Genomic DNA, 14,820 nt, shown 5'->3' with positions numbered 1-14,820 from the left:
GTTGCTTCCCTTCATTGCCTGTCACTTTCTACTCCATTTCTATCCTATTCTACCCTGGTTCTCGCTGGGGTACACTGGAGACTGCACTTAAGATCACACCACAACACTTTTATCAACACTAAGGTTTAACAGCATGGCGTATATGAGCAAAGAGACTTACTTGTGATACAAATGTAGAGAAACGTCGCCATCCACCATCTCGTGGCACACATAACGAATAGGGCCTCCGGCCGACAACTCAATATTCTGGTTTAGATCAGATCCCTTAGTCTCCTAAATTCGGCCATTTATATCATTAACTTGCTGAATCGGCTGTTAGCGAAAGAGGGAGGTTAACTCCTCCTTTTGGTTCTCACTTCTCAAAGTTATATTCTGATTGGTTATTCCCTGGGGCTGTGGGTGGGCCCATGGGGTCTCATCGCTGTGTATTTAATAATATTACCATCTCCAGTGGCCCCGTTAACAGAACTTCTTACTTAGGCGATTACGCATAAATGCTGACCATCTACATTCTTAACCTAGTTGCCTGCCCAGGTGTTGACATACTAATGTAATGGCTGCAAAACACTTTTCGCAATTCTCGACATTTAGGTATTGCCTTACAATTTTCCCATCTCAAAATTGAGGTGCAACATGTCATAAACCTTTTCATGACGAGCCACCTTTATTTGAAATTTATGTGACAGTGTCTGAATAGACCGACAGGACTCACAATTATGTTCATCCAACAAACCGTCAATGTAGAACCCCAAATCCAAAATTTTGTCGAAATTAATTAAGTACTTTCGACGGTAAAACATAGAAGGAGAGAAAAACAAAATATCTCCCATATTTTTTTTTATACTCCATGCAGAGAATGTCGAAAAGTGAACAGAGCTTAACCTCCGAGCACGATTAATGAATTCACTGTCATTAAAATATGTACTTCCGTCTACGTTCAGCGTAACATGTTACAAATTTATATTAATGCAGCTTAGTTCTTTTAAGACATAGAAATTCCATGTCCCTATATTATATACGTCGATTGTGTTCCAGGAACCACAGAAGTTAGCACGGCCACCACGGTGACGCTACTAGCGACGGTGATTCAGCCTATGCAGTATGAAGGTGGAGTGACTTCCAGTGGCATGATCCTCATACAATGCTTCATGAACATCCACTGATTAATTGATAAGTCGGCTCTACTTATCCACTTGTGGTTTATCATTTTTGTATGTAAAGATGTACTCATATCGTATAGCGTCAAATGCTAGGATGATCAATGAATAGTGAATTGCAAAAGCCAGTCACGGTAGCCGAGCGTTCTGAGGCATGAACTGTCTTCGCTCGCTCTGAAGCTTGGATCCTGTGTTCGAATCCCATATAAAGCATGAATATTTGGTATTTGTATGTGTTTATTCTGTGTTTGTGTTATCCTGTCTTTAGGGAGAGGCCTTGCGACTAGCTGATCGCTCGTCCAAGGAGTCCTACCGTCTGTAAAATGATAAAAACGAAAAAAGGAAAACCTCGACATCGTAAGGTATAAGAGGAAAGGATTAAGTAGGTAAGTAAGTAAGAATTGCAAAGAACGAGGAAGGGGGTCGATCATCGTCAAATTGAGAGTGTATCACAGAATTTGCCTGAAGAAACTAAGGAGAACCACGAAAACCTCAGTTTTGGCCGTGATACACTTCGGGCTTCTGCACTCGGTAGAAGTTTAGAAATGTTGTAGCATGTAGACCCGTTGCTAAGTAATGATCCTATAAACAACGCCCGCTGATAAGCAACAGAGTCCTAATAAACAACGATTGAGCAGCATGGGGAAAGGTGTTTTCTGTGCGGTCCGTGCCGAGATGTTATACTCAGAACAAGTAGTGAGAGAATGCAGTGCAGTACAGGGAAATGAAAAGTTGGTTGGTGAGTTACTTAGTCAGACAACTGCATTACTGCCGTTGTGAGCTGTTGCCGTGAGAAAATGTTAGCTGAGGCAAGGAAAAGGGGGAACGGCCGCAGTTGAAAGCCGTTACTAGGAAACGACTTGTGGAGACTGTAACAGAGTGAGAACACTAGTGCTTGTGTAACATTGAACTGTAAGGTGTAGTCACGAGTCATATGTTAAAGTGGTCAATAAATCAAATTACCAATCCAAACGTCGTCTATTATCACTTTATCATATGTCAATATGAATACTTACACACAGTATAAATTCTGAAATGAGTACGAATTGAAAAGTAGAAGAAAGTTTCACTGGTTACATTTGACAATTCCTTACTGTGACTATAATTATTAGCTGTTATAGGAAATTAGCACCTTCCAAATTATTTCTGAACCAATTCTAGCACACATACCAGCACCATATTATTCAATGTCAGCATAATACAGATCGATGTTTACAGAGCTTGATTGACAACAAGTATTACCAGAATAAATATATTTTAATTATTATGCGTAAATAAATTACAAACAACATCGACAATTAAACTGAAAACTACCGTATGACGGTTTAAGGGCAAGACGTTACACTGGAACTGGTATATGGCTGAACTCCTTGGTTAATGGCGTCCGGGAGTCGGAGATGGAATTGCATTCTAGCTCTGATTCTTTCTGAAAAGCCAAGTTTTCGAGCTGAAAATCCGGCTGAGGTTTCAGTTTGTCTTCAAGCTCCGTGTAGTAGCTGTATATACCCACCCAGATGTGGAATGCTAAAACTGAAATCAGATAAGAACGAAAATGACGTGCGCACATACGCCATGATTTGCACATTACAAGCTGTGAGCCTACGTTCTTCCTTTCAAATTATATTAGGAAGCATGCAATACCGCAATAAAAAATCATCCGATAATTCTGAGGAAGGTTTGGGAACAGGTAATCGTCTACTTTTGTTTCACTACTTACTGAGCATTTGATACGGCATTGACCGCACAGAAAACACGTGTTTACCGAGCCGTTGCCTAGCAACGTTGAGGAAAGGGGAGGGACACACAGACAGCAAAGTGATCCCATAAGCCTCAGTTTATTTAAATAAAGAAAAATAGGCTAAGAATCAGCGTTACCTGACCTTGGAATGGATTCAGGCAACTTCTGCAGAAAGTCGTTGAAGTTCCTGCATATTTTGTGAGAATACGAGTATATCACCGGCGGTGAGTGTGAAGGCGTATAATGTTTTCGGCTGCTAGGAAAATAGGATTTTGGAAATCCTACTTCGGGCAAGCATGTTTTATCTGCGTTTCTTCAGTATTTGCGTTGTCCTTTGTCGGCAGCGGCCTTGCGAGGGGCTGATCCCACGCCTAGGGAGTCCAATAACCTCTTTGCAAGATTCATATTTTTCAGATTAATGCTCAATTGTCACATACCAGAAGGGCTAATTTGTAAGACTGAAGATGATGAGGAAATTACTGTTGTTCATGATTTCGTTGTTGTGACTTGAATGTTTTCTTTCATCTACTTTCCTTCCTGAGGAAGTAAGGGGTTATGGAATCACAAAATCTGTGTGTCTGTGAGCCCCTATGGCTAAAGTATGTACTCATTTGCCAAGTTTCATAAAATTCGGTACCAATGACTTGACTTGTCACTGAAAGCTCTCAGTCCTTATAATATATACAGCTCACATAGTTTCCAACTCTTAATCCTTCATAAGGCCAAATTTAAGTAAATAATATTTAAAAGTCTGTTATTACCTTTAATAAAAACATGCCATACCCCCATTAAAATTTCGGTGATGTTTAAGAATTTAGGCTCTTAGAGCGGAGAATATTGAGGTTCAGCCTATGGTCTTTCATGATGTGAATTTAGAAGATGAACGCAGCAGGTTACTCCGAAACGTTGGTACCAATCTACTAGGCTATACGGCGTCACATACCTCTAGACCGTAATCTTAATCAATATATGATGGAATACGACCATTTGCTAGGCAACGTTTCAGTAGACACATTCTCGAGGTGACACAGCCAACAATGGGACATCCAGTTGCTAGGCAGCAAGTAACCAAACACAGATTCCCGTGGCAACGGAAAACAGAGAACAACAGAGGAACCGTCTGAGATGGTGACATATTTTTGGGTCGCCTGGAAGCTATAAAAAGTCGTGATTCATTCGTAAGAGAGTGATTCATCGTTCGCCATTCGTCACAGTCGAAGAGAAGACACTCGTAGTCCAGTAAGGAAAGGAGCGAGTCGTAAAGAGTCAATGATTATGAGGTGTTTTAATTGGTTGTAATTGCATAAAAGTGCCAATAAATCCAGTCATCAAATCCAGAACCCATTATTATTAGTCATGTCAACCCCGAATACGTGACAGTATTAATATGGAAACAATAATGTTATTTTTAGAACGTGTTTATTCTGTTTTGTGTTGTCCTGTGCTTAGGTAAGGTCCTTGCGACGAGCTGATCACTCGTCCAGGGAGTCCTACCGTCTGTAAAATGATCATGAAATTGAAAATCAGAGGCCAGAGTCCAAGGGGGCTGTACAGTCAGCGACAAAAATAAATGCCGTCCCAGCCAATTATCTCTGGCCATGAAATCCTGCTTTATTTAAAGTTAAAGCAAGAGGTACATACACGAACACGGCATCCATGAGAACTCCTGATGTGGCAGCAGTGCTACAGACAATTAATGCAGATGCTACGACCGTAGACATCCGGGATGGGGAATCTTATGGCCCCGGAGAAAAACATTATTCTACAAAAACGAAAAATGACAGAAATTTAGGCAACTAACATAATAAAACAAACGCAAAATGTAAAGTTGTGTTTTTGGTCAATAAACTTAGCGCCACACTATGAAGACTCATGGGGGAGTGGAGGTGTAGCTCCACCATTCTTGACCTCGTCACTAGGTGGAGGTGAGTGGTCAGTTTCACGCCCCGTCCGCTTTGCCGATGGCGAAAGGGCTCCCGGTACACACTGGTTAGGAGGATGGGTGGACATCAGACCAGGTCTGGACGCCCTGGAGTAGAGAAAAATCTCTTACCTCTACCGGGAATCGAACACCAGCCCTAACACCCGTTGCCGTCGTCCTGCCGACTGACCTACTCCTGCACCAAAACAACCGTAACGGAAAATAAACACAGCCCTTGTACTTCTGGGAGAGAGCGGCTGAAAGGTGGGGGGGAGGGAGAGCTGAATTAGTCATGCAGGCCCATATGCGATAACGGCGAAGGTACAGAGGTATAGACTTACCCGCAACAAGAGCACTTCCGGCTGTAAGCAGCACGGACACTGTAGGTTCTGCTGTCACGTACGACCTGAGCAGGATGTAGACCACGAAGGCAACCAGCACGGCGAAGGACGCGAGAGAGAAGAGGAGATAAGGAAGAATCATCAGAGGATTCTCCTGCGAAAGCAATTGTCAGTTTGGTGGTGTTGCTTCTGGAAATGTATTCACAAATATCCATAGACTCTTCCCGTATCACAAAAATGTAAATGCTAACCATCACAATCGTTACATTAGCCTGGGTCACAAACATTGCAAGCCGTTACACTTTTCAGAAACTCCTTCCCCTTCCATCCTCCGACGCCCCTGTTATATAGATTACATTGTCCTACTTGTCTTCGTTCTGTTTTTATAATTTTCTGCCTTCTCTACCAGTCTCTCTTGCTGCTACAACTTTTTTCCCATCCAATTTGCACTTGAAATATACCCTGTAGGGCTACTTTTTCCATAGGCCGTGCCATAACTCAGGCGGTTAGTCGCTGGCTTCCCACCGCGGAGGCCCAGGTTCAAGCCCAGGTCAGGTCATGTGGGATTTATGGTGAACAAAGTAGTATTGGGGCAGGTTTTCTCCGAGTACTTCTGTTCCCCCCGCCAATTTTCATTCCTCCGACTGCTCCACACTCATCATCTATTGTCCGGGGCTGTTACAACAGGCCAGTTAGTGGCCGATATACCAAGCGGACTCAGTCTCACCCCACTCCCAAAACTACTCTTTCCATGCAATGGTTTATACGTCTTCCCACAATCACTCTCTCGATTTCTCTGCACTTGGAATATGATTATTTTAGCGTCTCTTTACTCCTATTGGTTCACTCGAGGTTCTGGTCCCAGTAATTATCTTCTCCACACTCTCCGTGTTATAAGTCTGAAGGCTCCCACAGCCGTCAGAGTGTAAAATGTGGTAATGAGTCCCGTGGGATTTGGAACCAGGAATCACAGTGCCGTCGAGGACCAGCAGCAGTCAGCTCTCCTTACGCTCCCACTGAGAAGATGATTGCATGACGTTCCTCCGAAAAGATGGTACATATCTACTAGAGTACATGGCTCCGCATCCCACAGGACAGAAATATTTGTACAGCCTGAACCATTTTCAGGGTTAGTTTACCCAAGATCCATCGATCCCCCTCAAACTGGTGGATAACAGATAAGGGCAGAAAATTTGTTACTTACATTTCGGGCCCCGTGTATGAGAAACCCATGAAACAGCAGGGACATGAACCCGTAGGCTGCTGGGGAGATTCGTGAATGTTCTGTAAGAAAGAACATACAGATTTTTTTTTTGTTGCTGCAGGTTTTACTTGTGGATACAGAAACATAGAGTTGCAAATTATTCCTCTGCACCTCAAAGAAAGGGTATGTACAGAGGCCGCGCCATAGCTCAAGCGGTTAGTCGCTGGCTTCCCACCGCGGCGACCCGCATTCGATCCCGGGTCTGATCAAGTGGGATTTGTGGTGGGCAAAGTGGCGCTTCAGCAGGTTTTCTCAGAGTACTTCGGTTCCCCTGCCAATCTCCATTCCACCAATTGCTCCACAATCACCCTCACCTTTCATCTGGGGCTGGTACAATAGGCCAGAAGTGGTTGCAGTACACGGGACTTAGTCCCACCCCACTAGCAATAAAAAAAAGGGTATGTACATAGTAATGTTGGTATAATATTCATACGTCGATAGATTTGTACAGTTACAATGGAAAACATGACAGGAAGTGTTCACTTTAAGACCACACGGCCACAGCTCACCTTCAGAATACAAATGCACGAGGTTCAGCAGACTGGCGATGCACTCCAACAGCACGAGCAAGCTTAACGCCTGTAAATAAGGTCATTCGATGAGTTCGGTGTCCTTGGAAGTGATTATCATAAAGACAATAGGCGATGCGACCCTCGGCCAAACTCGAGTTCTTAAACCTCGGGAACGAAGATTGACGCAACAAGGGAACGAACTAAGAGGTGCTTTAACATTTTTGTATTCTTAGATATGTAGTCCGTTGAAAGTCAAACGACGTTTAGGAGGAATATGTCGCCTCCATCTTTAGGGTACAAAAATAAACCAAGCAAGAAACAAGCGTGAAAGCAGGTCGCAAAAAGAGCTTATTCTTCGACCCTGAAGATGAACGCTACATGTTTCTCCGAAACTTCTGTTGACTTTCAACGGACTACACGGCGTTATATCGCAGAAGACGGAAATCTTCATAACTACCAAATCCTACTACGTAAGGAGTTCTTAATTTGCCTGATTCATACTTGGAAGGTATCTGGTTTGAATGTCGTCTCCGTAAGTTGGCTGTAACATATATGGATTCCTGAAAGTTACTGGAATAGTATTTTAAGACTGTCCACTAAGAGTATCCTTCCAAAATGGCAGTTCTTATTTATTCCGTTATTTCTCATATGACCTTATAGTTCATACAACGTAGTTAAATATGCTTCACAAAACAGAATTCACAGTACTGTATGTGTCCTACTCCGCTAACGCTGAAGCCACGTTTATGAAAACACAACGTTTGATAATGCAGTGTTGGGTGAACAGATTTTTTTTTCGCTTAGTGGGGGGTGGAGTCCAACTGGGTCCACTCAGCACGGCGGCCACTGATTGGCCTATTGTACCTGCCTTGGATGATTATGATGATGGAGAATTTTGTGTAATGAAGATTGGTAGGGGAAACCGAAGTACTCGGAGACAAGCAGCTCCAGCGCCAATTTGTCCACCACAAATACCACTTGACTAGACCCGGGATCGAAACCTGGCCTCCGCGAACAGTCATTTCAATGAAGACTAACTAATGTAGACTGGGTACGTTTTGTCACACCAGTTCTCTGTAGCGTTTATGCAAACCTTCATAAAATGAAGAATAATTACAATGAAATACTGATGGAAATAGCACTTAATAATTACGGGGGCGCCAGTCTGGATTAGTTCAAAATTGTTCTAGGAAATTTAAGAGCAGGTTTTAACTCTCTCTCCCCCCCCCTCCCTTCTTTCACACACACACATGCGCGCGCGCGATTCAGTTGGAAAGTCATTTAGACATGTTAATTAATGGCATATTATTAATGTACACAATGACACAGGTTTTCCTAAGCGTAAACATAATTTCCTTGCTATTAAAAAACATCGGGTCAAGTTTCTGACAAAGGTGAAAGACTTTGGCTCACATCAAGTCCTCAGGATTTTCAAATGACTGCAGAATTACCGCTGGCCCTCACCAGCAGAGTGATTTTTGGTTCCGAGTTCCGTGGGATCTTTTCACGCACTCACATATGGTTTAAACCGAATTGTATAAGTCCGAGGTCTTAACCTGGCTCCTTATTACAAGGTAATGACCAAGGACGGATTTTATCCACGGCAGAAATTAACCACCGACTTAAGTGCTGTGGTTCAAGTCTGCAAACGTGACCGCTACTGTCCGTGTTGCACTGGAGATCGCGAATAAATAACATGGAGGACACGATATAGGTTAATCCCAGTGGCCAGAAAATGGCGGCTACGTGGAGAAATATAAGTAGCAAGGACGCCCAGCGGCATGTCATAGCGACGCCGAACATACGTGTATTTACCCCGCAACAGAAGAGCGCTCAGTTCAAGGACAACTTCGCGTATGAGCATGCGTTTGAGGGGTGAGCCATAAAAGTGGCGCTCGCACTGCAACCTTCAATGATCTATTGTGCTTCCCCTTTGGATTAACCCCTTATTAATATTACACTTCGAATGAAATGTAGGGCTTTGTTTACGGGGGCGTCATAAGTCACTTGGTTCCATGAAGATTTGACCCAGGTGGCGATATCTTAAATAAGCTATAGCCTCTCAATCACGTAAGATGTGTTTGGCGTAAGTTCGTGTAGAGCAACGCAAAAGTGATAGCCCATTACAGTTTGTTCAGGACTTTCAACTGATCGAGCGACATAAAATTGATGTCATTAATATTTTCAGCAATTTAAAATGGCAGAGAAGCCGAAATATCTCAGTCGGCATAGCGAAGAGCTATGGGCTGGTAACCGGGTTTCGATTCCTGGCAGGAACAAGGGGTCTTTGGTTTCTCCGCAGGGTCCAGGGGCACATCCAGCCTCCTATACAATAGATACTGGGAGCTCTTTCCTCGGGGGTAAAGCGACCAGGGAGTGAAGCTGACAAATCTCTGTCTAGTGTCGAGGTCAAGAATGACGGAGCTATACTTCCACTCCCCAAAGCTTCTTTATGGCGTTTTGCGTAATTAATTAAGCATAGGAACAAAAGTCTCTTCTTTTTGGTTTTAAATAGTGGAATCCTAACTGATGCCTTATTAAGCGATAACTGTCTGCAGTGCGTTCACAGATGTTTAACAGAAGGGATGACAGTTCTGAACACGCGCGCGAGGGCTTCGTTTCAGGGCAGATCGGTTGGGGTTGATGACAAAAACATTAATGATCGAAGCTTTGTCTATCCACAATCAGTACTGATGTTTCGTTTGATTTTGGAAGGCTTACAGATGAATGTTGGCTTGGAAAAGATTTTGAAGGAAGCGGTTTTAGCCTAATGGTGGCAATATCCCAGCATTTGTGTGGGGGGGGACTGAGAAAAGCCACTAACACTTCAGTTAGTATAACCGATGTTCCAGACGAGATTCGAACCAAATACCCTCAAGATAACTGTCATGAGCGTTATCACTCTGCCAAGTTGTTCGATATTACACTAAACCTTCCTCATAATAGATGGATATGGGGGTCCCAGGGAGCTCGTTTTCTTCGATGTCCTCTATATGAGAGTGCAGAATATTCACGGAAGTACACCGTAGGATACATATACAGTTCACGCAACAAACATAGAAACAAATATTGAGATTACGTAAAGGTTTTTATATTGGGGTCCCTTTTTCATTTTAAATAGTTGTCTAATTACAAACCCCATTTTATTTTTCAATGGCTCTTCCAGGCCATTCAGGGCTCTGTCCTCTTATTCAGATCCGTAATCATTTTTACACAAACTGTAGGACTCTTTGGGCGAGTGATCAGCTCGTCTCAAGGCCCCCACCTAAACAGAGGATAATACAAACAGAATAAACGCATACACACAACAAACATCCATGCCCTAAGTGGGATTCGAACCCACGATCCGAGGGTCCGAGCGAGCGAAGACAGTTCATGCCTTAGACCGCGCGGCTACCGTGACCGGCAGAAAACCTTATTAGTGTCTCTAGATCTCTAAGATTCACAATTGCAGAGAGCCAAATTGTACCCATTATATCGGGAGCCATTATTACGAGGGCTTACTGTACTAATGTCATGATCATCATTATTACGTGTCCTTTCTAAGAAGTGGACATTCGACTTGATTTGCATGCGGTACTTAACAGTGCCGGTCCAGCCTGCGAGAATGGTGCCTGTCTGCAACGAGCATTGCCAGCAGTAGCACTGGAACTGCTGTTTCACTGGAATGCAAGAACGCTTCAACAGCATGTTGATGTTGGACCTCTCAGAGAACTGTAACACATTCGTCAGCAATTGGCTTGATTTTATAATTAAAATAAAAGCGAAATATAAGAGCCATTTCAGCTTTTTCTCCTATATCTCTAGAGGCAACATGTGGTGGATGTTGTCGAGGGGATTTAGCGAACGGATGTCCCCTGTCCTCCAGTACGGCCTGGTACAGGATACTGGTTGCTTTCCTTTACGCTAACTCTGGGGCTCACCCAGCCTCTCAGGGGGTACAGCAACCACAGTGTTTCTTTGATACGCCGCCAGTGCTACACCAGACCACAGAGCGTCTCACGTTCTTGAGAAACTCAGATCTCCCAGAAATGAACAGGAAACGTTAGAGGCCAACAGAAACAGATGCCGTGTTGGAGACAAGACACAAGCCTTCAACTAGCCAGGGGACTGTACAGATGTTGATGTTTCCTCGGCTGTGAGTGTTAGGGCTAGGGCACACCGAGGAAAGTGGCAACCACAACGCAACCGCAATTTCCGAGAAATGTCGCCGATTTCAAGCAGGCAACTGGTTTCCAGATTAGCAGGCTCATACTGAGGAAATTTATGTTTGAGAAGTTGCTCACATCACCTTAAGTGGTTATGTTCGTCCGACGTAATGCATGATTGTAATTATTAATTTCGTGCACTTACCTTCTGCGATGGAAGATAATACTGATCCTGTCACAGTATGGTGGTAGTTGGGACCGGTTGAGACGGCGTGAGAAGAGAGGACGACGACCAAAAGGAAAATATTGGGATGTTAATTAATTTGTTTTAATTAAGGTCAATTTATTTTAATCAGGAAATATTGCGTTCACACACGATAGGAAATTTTGACATACAGTGCAACAATTTTAGCGAGACAGAAGACACCTGATGACGGCCGTATATAGCTGAACCATGTAATGTGGAAGAAAGGTGACTATATAGTAAGTTGTATTCAAGACGGAAATATACGTGAAATCAATGATATATTAATGCAACAGGATGCTTAAATACAATATTAAGGAAAGAAAACATCAGGTACATAAATGGCTTGAAGCCATTTGTGCACCCCGCGTGCTGCTTGGAACGCACGGACTGCCTTATATACATCATAGACTCCCAAGTATTATAATAAATTCATCATATTCTTTACTAAGAGTACGAAACAAACTTACTTTATCCTAAAGGTTTAACTTCGTTCTATTTGTCCACGAAAAATTATCTTTATTTCTATTTTGCATTGTGTTAGGTGCCGTCAGACTTGGTTCTAGCTGAAGTTTATATTCATATGCAAATATTATAAAGAACTGCTCATTACTCTTTCACATATATTAATTACATATTGGCCTATAGATTAATGGTTCATAAACCACAATTTTACGCTCACACTTTTACTAAAATTCAGGCTGTAGACATTTAGTGTCCAGTTCGGATACTACTTACTTACTTACTTACATATGGAGCTGAGCCCTTCTTGAGGAGAAGCCAAATCTGCAGCTACTCAATAATTCCCAGCTTTTTATGGAACCCGGAGGTTCATTACCATGTTCACAACAGCCTTCCACTGGTCCCTATCCTGGTCCAGATCAATCCAATCCATACCATCTCATTCTATCACTCTAAGATCCATTTTAATATTGTCCACCCACCTACGCCTTGGTCTTCCCAGTGATCTCTTTCCTTCTGGCTTTCGCACAAATATCCTATATGAATTCATCGTACCCCCCATCGTGCTACATGCCCTGCCCACCTCATACTCCTTGACTTGATCATTCTAATTATACTTGGGGAAAAGTGCAAGTTGTTCGGATGTTATTGAGTATAAATATATCTGCAGCTGCTTACACTAAATTTAGTTTAATTTTTCAGGAATACTGCTTGTTTTTCTCATTTAGGTAACCATATACAAATATAAATGTCCATAATAAATATACTATGAAGTAATTCTTATTCCACGTGTTTTTCGCTTATTCCAATCCTCTGTTACTAAGTCCATGATTTATTTTATCCGTCTTCTAGTGCATACATTTATTTATCCCCTCCTTTCACTCTCACTACATGTTTCGGCACCAATGTGCCATCTTCAGGTGCTGATCCAATCCACGACAAACTAATTCATTGCATGCCTTGTCTTTACATACTAANAGAGTGCTCCAACAGAGGATGATAGACGTGACTCGCGTAATGAAACACGACGTAGGAAAGAAATATGCTGTACAGTTTTAGTATTTTAACACTTGACATTTGTCAGTATATATGATAAATATATATTTTAGTTATTTTAGTATGTAAAGACAAGGCATGCAATGAATTAGTTTGTCGTGGATTGGATCAGCACCTGAAGATGGCACATTGGTGCCGAAACATGTAGTGAGAGTGAAAGGAGGGGATAAATAAATGTATGCACTAGAAGACGGATAAAATAAATCATGGACTTAAATCAGTGCAACAGGACGCTAAAATATAACCTCTGTTACTACATTAAATATCCGAGTAAAAGTTAAAATAGACTCTTATGAATTAAACAACTTGAGAAACCGAAATAAGAAAGTTATATACAAGATATATTTCTGGAAAGTGATTATTTCAACTCTTGCAACGAAAACCAATGGAATTAATTATGCTATTACTAACAATTATTACAATATTGTAACGTCACAATGTGAATATTTACCTACACCCGACAGGATTGAAATGGATGTCCTCTGTACTATTACTAACAATTATTACAATATTGTAACGTCACAATGTGAATATTTACCTACACCCGACAGGATTGAAATGGATGTCCTCTGTACTATTACTAACAATTATTACAATATTGTAACGTCACAATGTGAATATTTACCTACACCCGACAGGATTGAAATGGATGTCCTCTGTTCTATCATTCCTTAGAAAACTGGTGTCAAACTTGTCATGTCAGAAATTAAAATAACAATACAATCAATCAGATTAATTAGTGGCGCTGAGAAAAAAGAAAAAGCAATTAAACAAGAACAATTTCCATACCACATACTTCTCAAAACGATGGCTACACGTACAGATGTACTGATATGCCACTGTTTGCTTTACGTTAATTGTCTTTGATGTTAAATGGGCAAATTTAACAGGAAGCCTGTATTTCCATATAGCTCTGTGGGCTTACTCAACTGCGTTACGTTACATCACTATAGCAATACCACTTGGCGCCTAGTTCCCCAAATTGTTTTGTCTATTGATTCTACAGCCTGTGATGTTTCAGTGACAACGTAATTAGGTACTACCTGATGCTCAGCATACCTTTCGAGTGATTACACATTTCTCCCGATAGATGTCACTGCGTGTGAGATTAACACCCGGACGGAGCGAGGTCCTTACCGGACTGGTCCTACGGGACGCTTTGGTGTCCCAGGCCCGCCGACTTGGCGCCTGGCTGCCACCAATGGATAAACAGGAACGATCAATAGATCTACTGTGCCCACTTTAAATACAATTAACTGAGATGTGTAGGATTAACTGATACTGATGGGAGTCATTGTGTTCTTGAAAGTCAGGGTCATGTGTCCGATATGCTGGCTGTCTGAGAATATTTTATTAAATAATTTAATAATAATTTTCATTTCCGTTAAGATTTGACGTTCTCATAGCGATGAAAATTCATATTGTGGTTTTCTGTCCTTTGCATCGTGTAATCTGGTAGATGGTTACTGACGTTTCAATCGGAGAAAGACACAGCTTCCATCTTCAGGTTAGAATCGTTCCTCTGAATTGTTGGTAACCAGGCACCACACAACGCTATGCTGTAACTAAAAAAATCACAGTAGGATTTATTTCGGGTTATACACAGGCCTACAAGCGTGCATTTCTCTGCGAATAGAATTCTTAAAAATTCGTACAAAAATCGGAGACAAATTTTATAAAAAATTTCAGCATATTCTTAATTTTCTTGAACGTAACACATTAACAATATGAATTATTGTATATAATACAATTGTATGAATTGTATGAAAATACGGAGATCACAGTGGCAACGCTGTCTAAGGCATGAACCGCCTTCGCCTGCTCAAACTCTGGTATCATTGGTTTGAATCCCACTCGAGACATAGAAGTCTGCGTGCGTTTATTCTGTTTGTATTGTTCTGTGTGTGAATGGAAAAGTAGCGACTCCGGTCTAGAAAACCGAGATTAACGGCCTTGGGAATCCGTTGCACTGACCAC

At 42.0% G+C, this 14,820-nt stretch overlaps 1 protein-coding gene across 4 annotated transcripts; it reads right to left on the bottom strand.

Annotated features, from left to right (window-relative positions):
- Nucleotides 1-1,552: 1,552 nt before the first annotated feature.
- LOC111862042 lies at nucleotides 1,553-14,522 on the bottom strand. Of its 4 annotated transcripts, none has more exons than XM_033750532.1 (7): nucleotides 13,903-14,517; nucleotides 11,287-11,313; nucleotides 10,519-10,647; nucleotides 6,931-7,000; nucleotides 6,362-6,441; nucleotides 5,158-5,311; nucleotides 1,553-2,687 (listed from the first exon to the last, which is right to left on the bottom strand). In XM_033750532.1, the coding sequence occupies exons 3-7, from the start codon at nucleotides 10,621-10,623 to the stop codon at nucleotides 2,497-2,499; spliced, it is 600 nt and encodes a 199-aa protein (XP_033606423.1). In that variant the 5' UTR covers nucleotides 10,624-10,647; nucleotides 11,287-11,313; nucleotides 13,903-14,517; the 3' UTR covers nucleotides 1,553-2,496. The 4 variants fall into 4 exon arrangements, 3 of the variants coding, with proteins under 3 accessions (XP_033606423.1, XP_033606424.1, XP_023702872.1); XM_033750533.1 differs by having other exon boundaries at nucleotides 11,287-11,289; XR_004512754.1 differs by lacking the exon at nucleotides 11,287-11,313 and adding an exon at nucleotides 4,537-4,657 and having other exon boundaries at nucleotides 2,613-2,687; nucleotides 13,903-14,522.
- Between the last annotated feature and the right edge of the window lie 298 nt (nucleotides 14,523-14,820).

This window comes from Cryptotermes secundus, unplaced genomic scaffold (genome assembly GCF_002891405.2).
Source record: "Cryptotermes secundus unplaced genomic scaffold, Csec_1.0 scaffold181, whole genome shotgun sequence".
Lineage (NCBI taxonomy): Eukaryota > Metazoa > Arthropoda > Insecta > Blattodea > Kalotermitidae > Cryptotermes > Cryptotermes secundus.
This window is presented reverse-complemented; position numbering and strand designations above follow the sequence as displayed.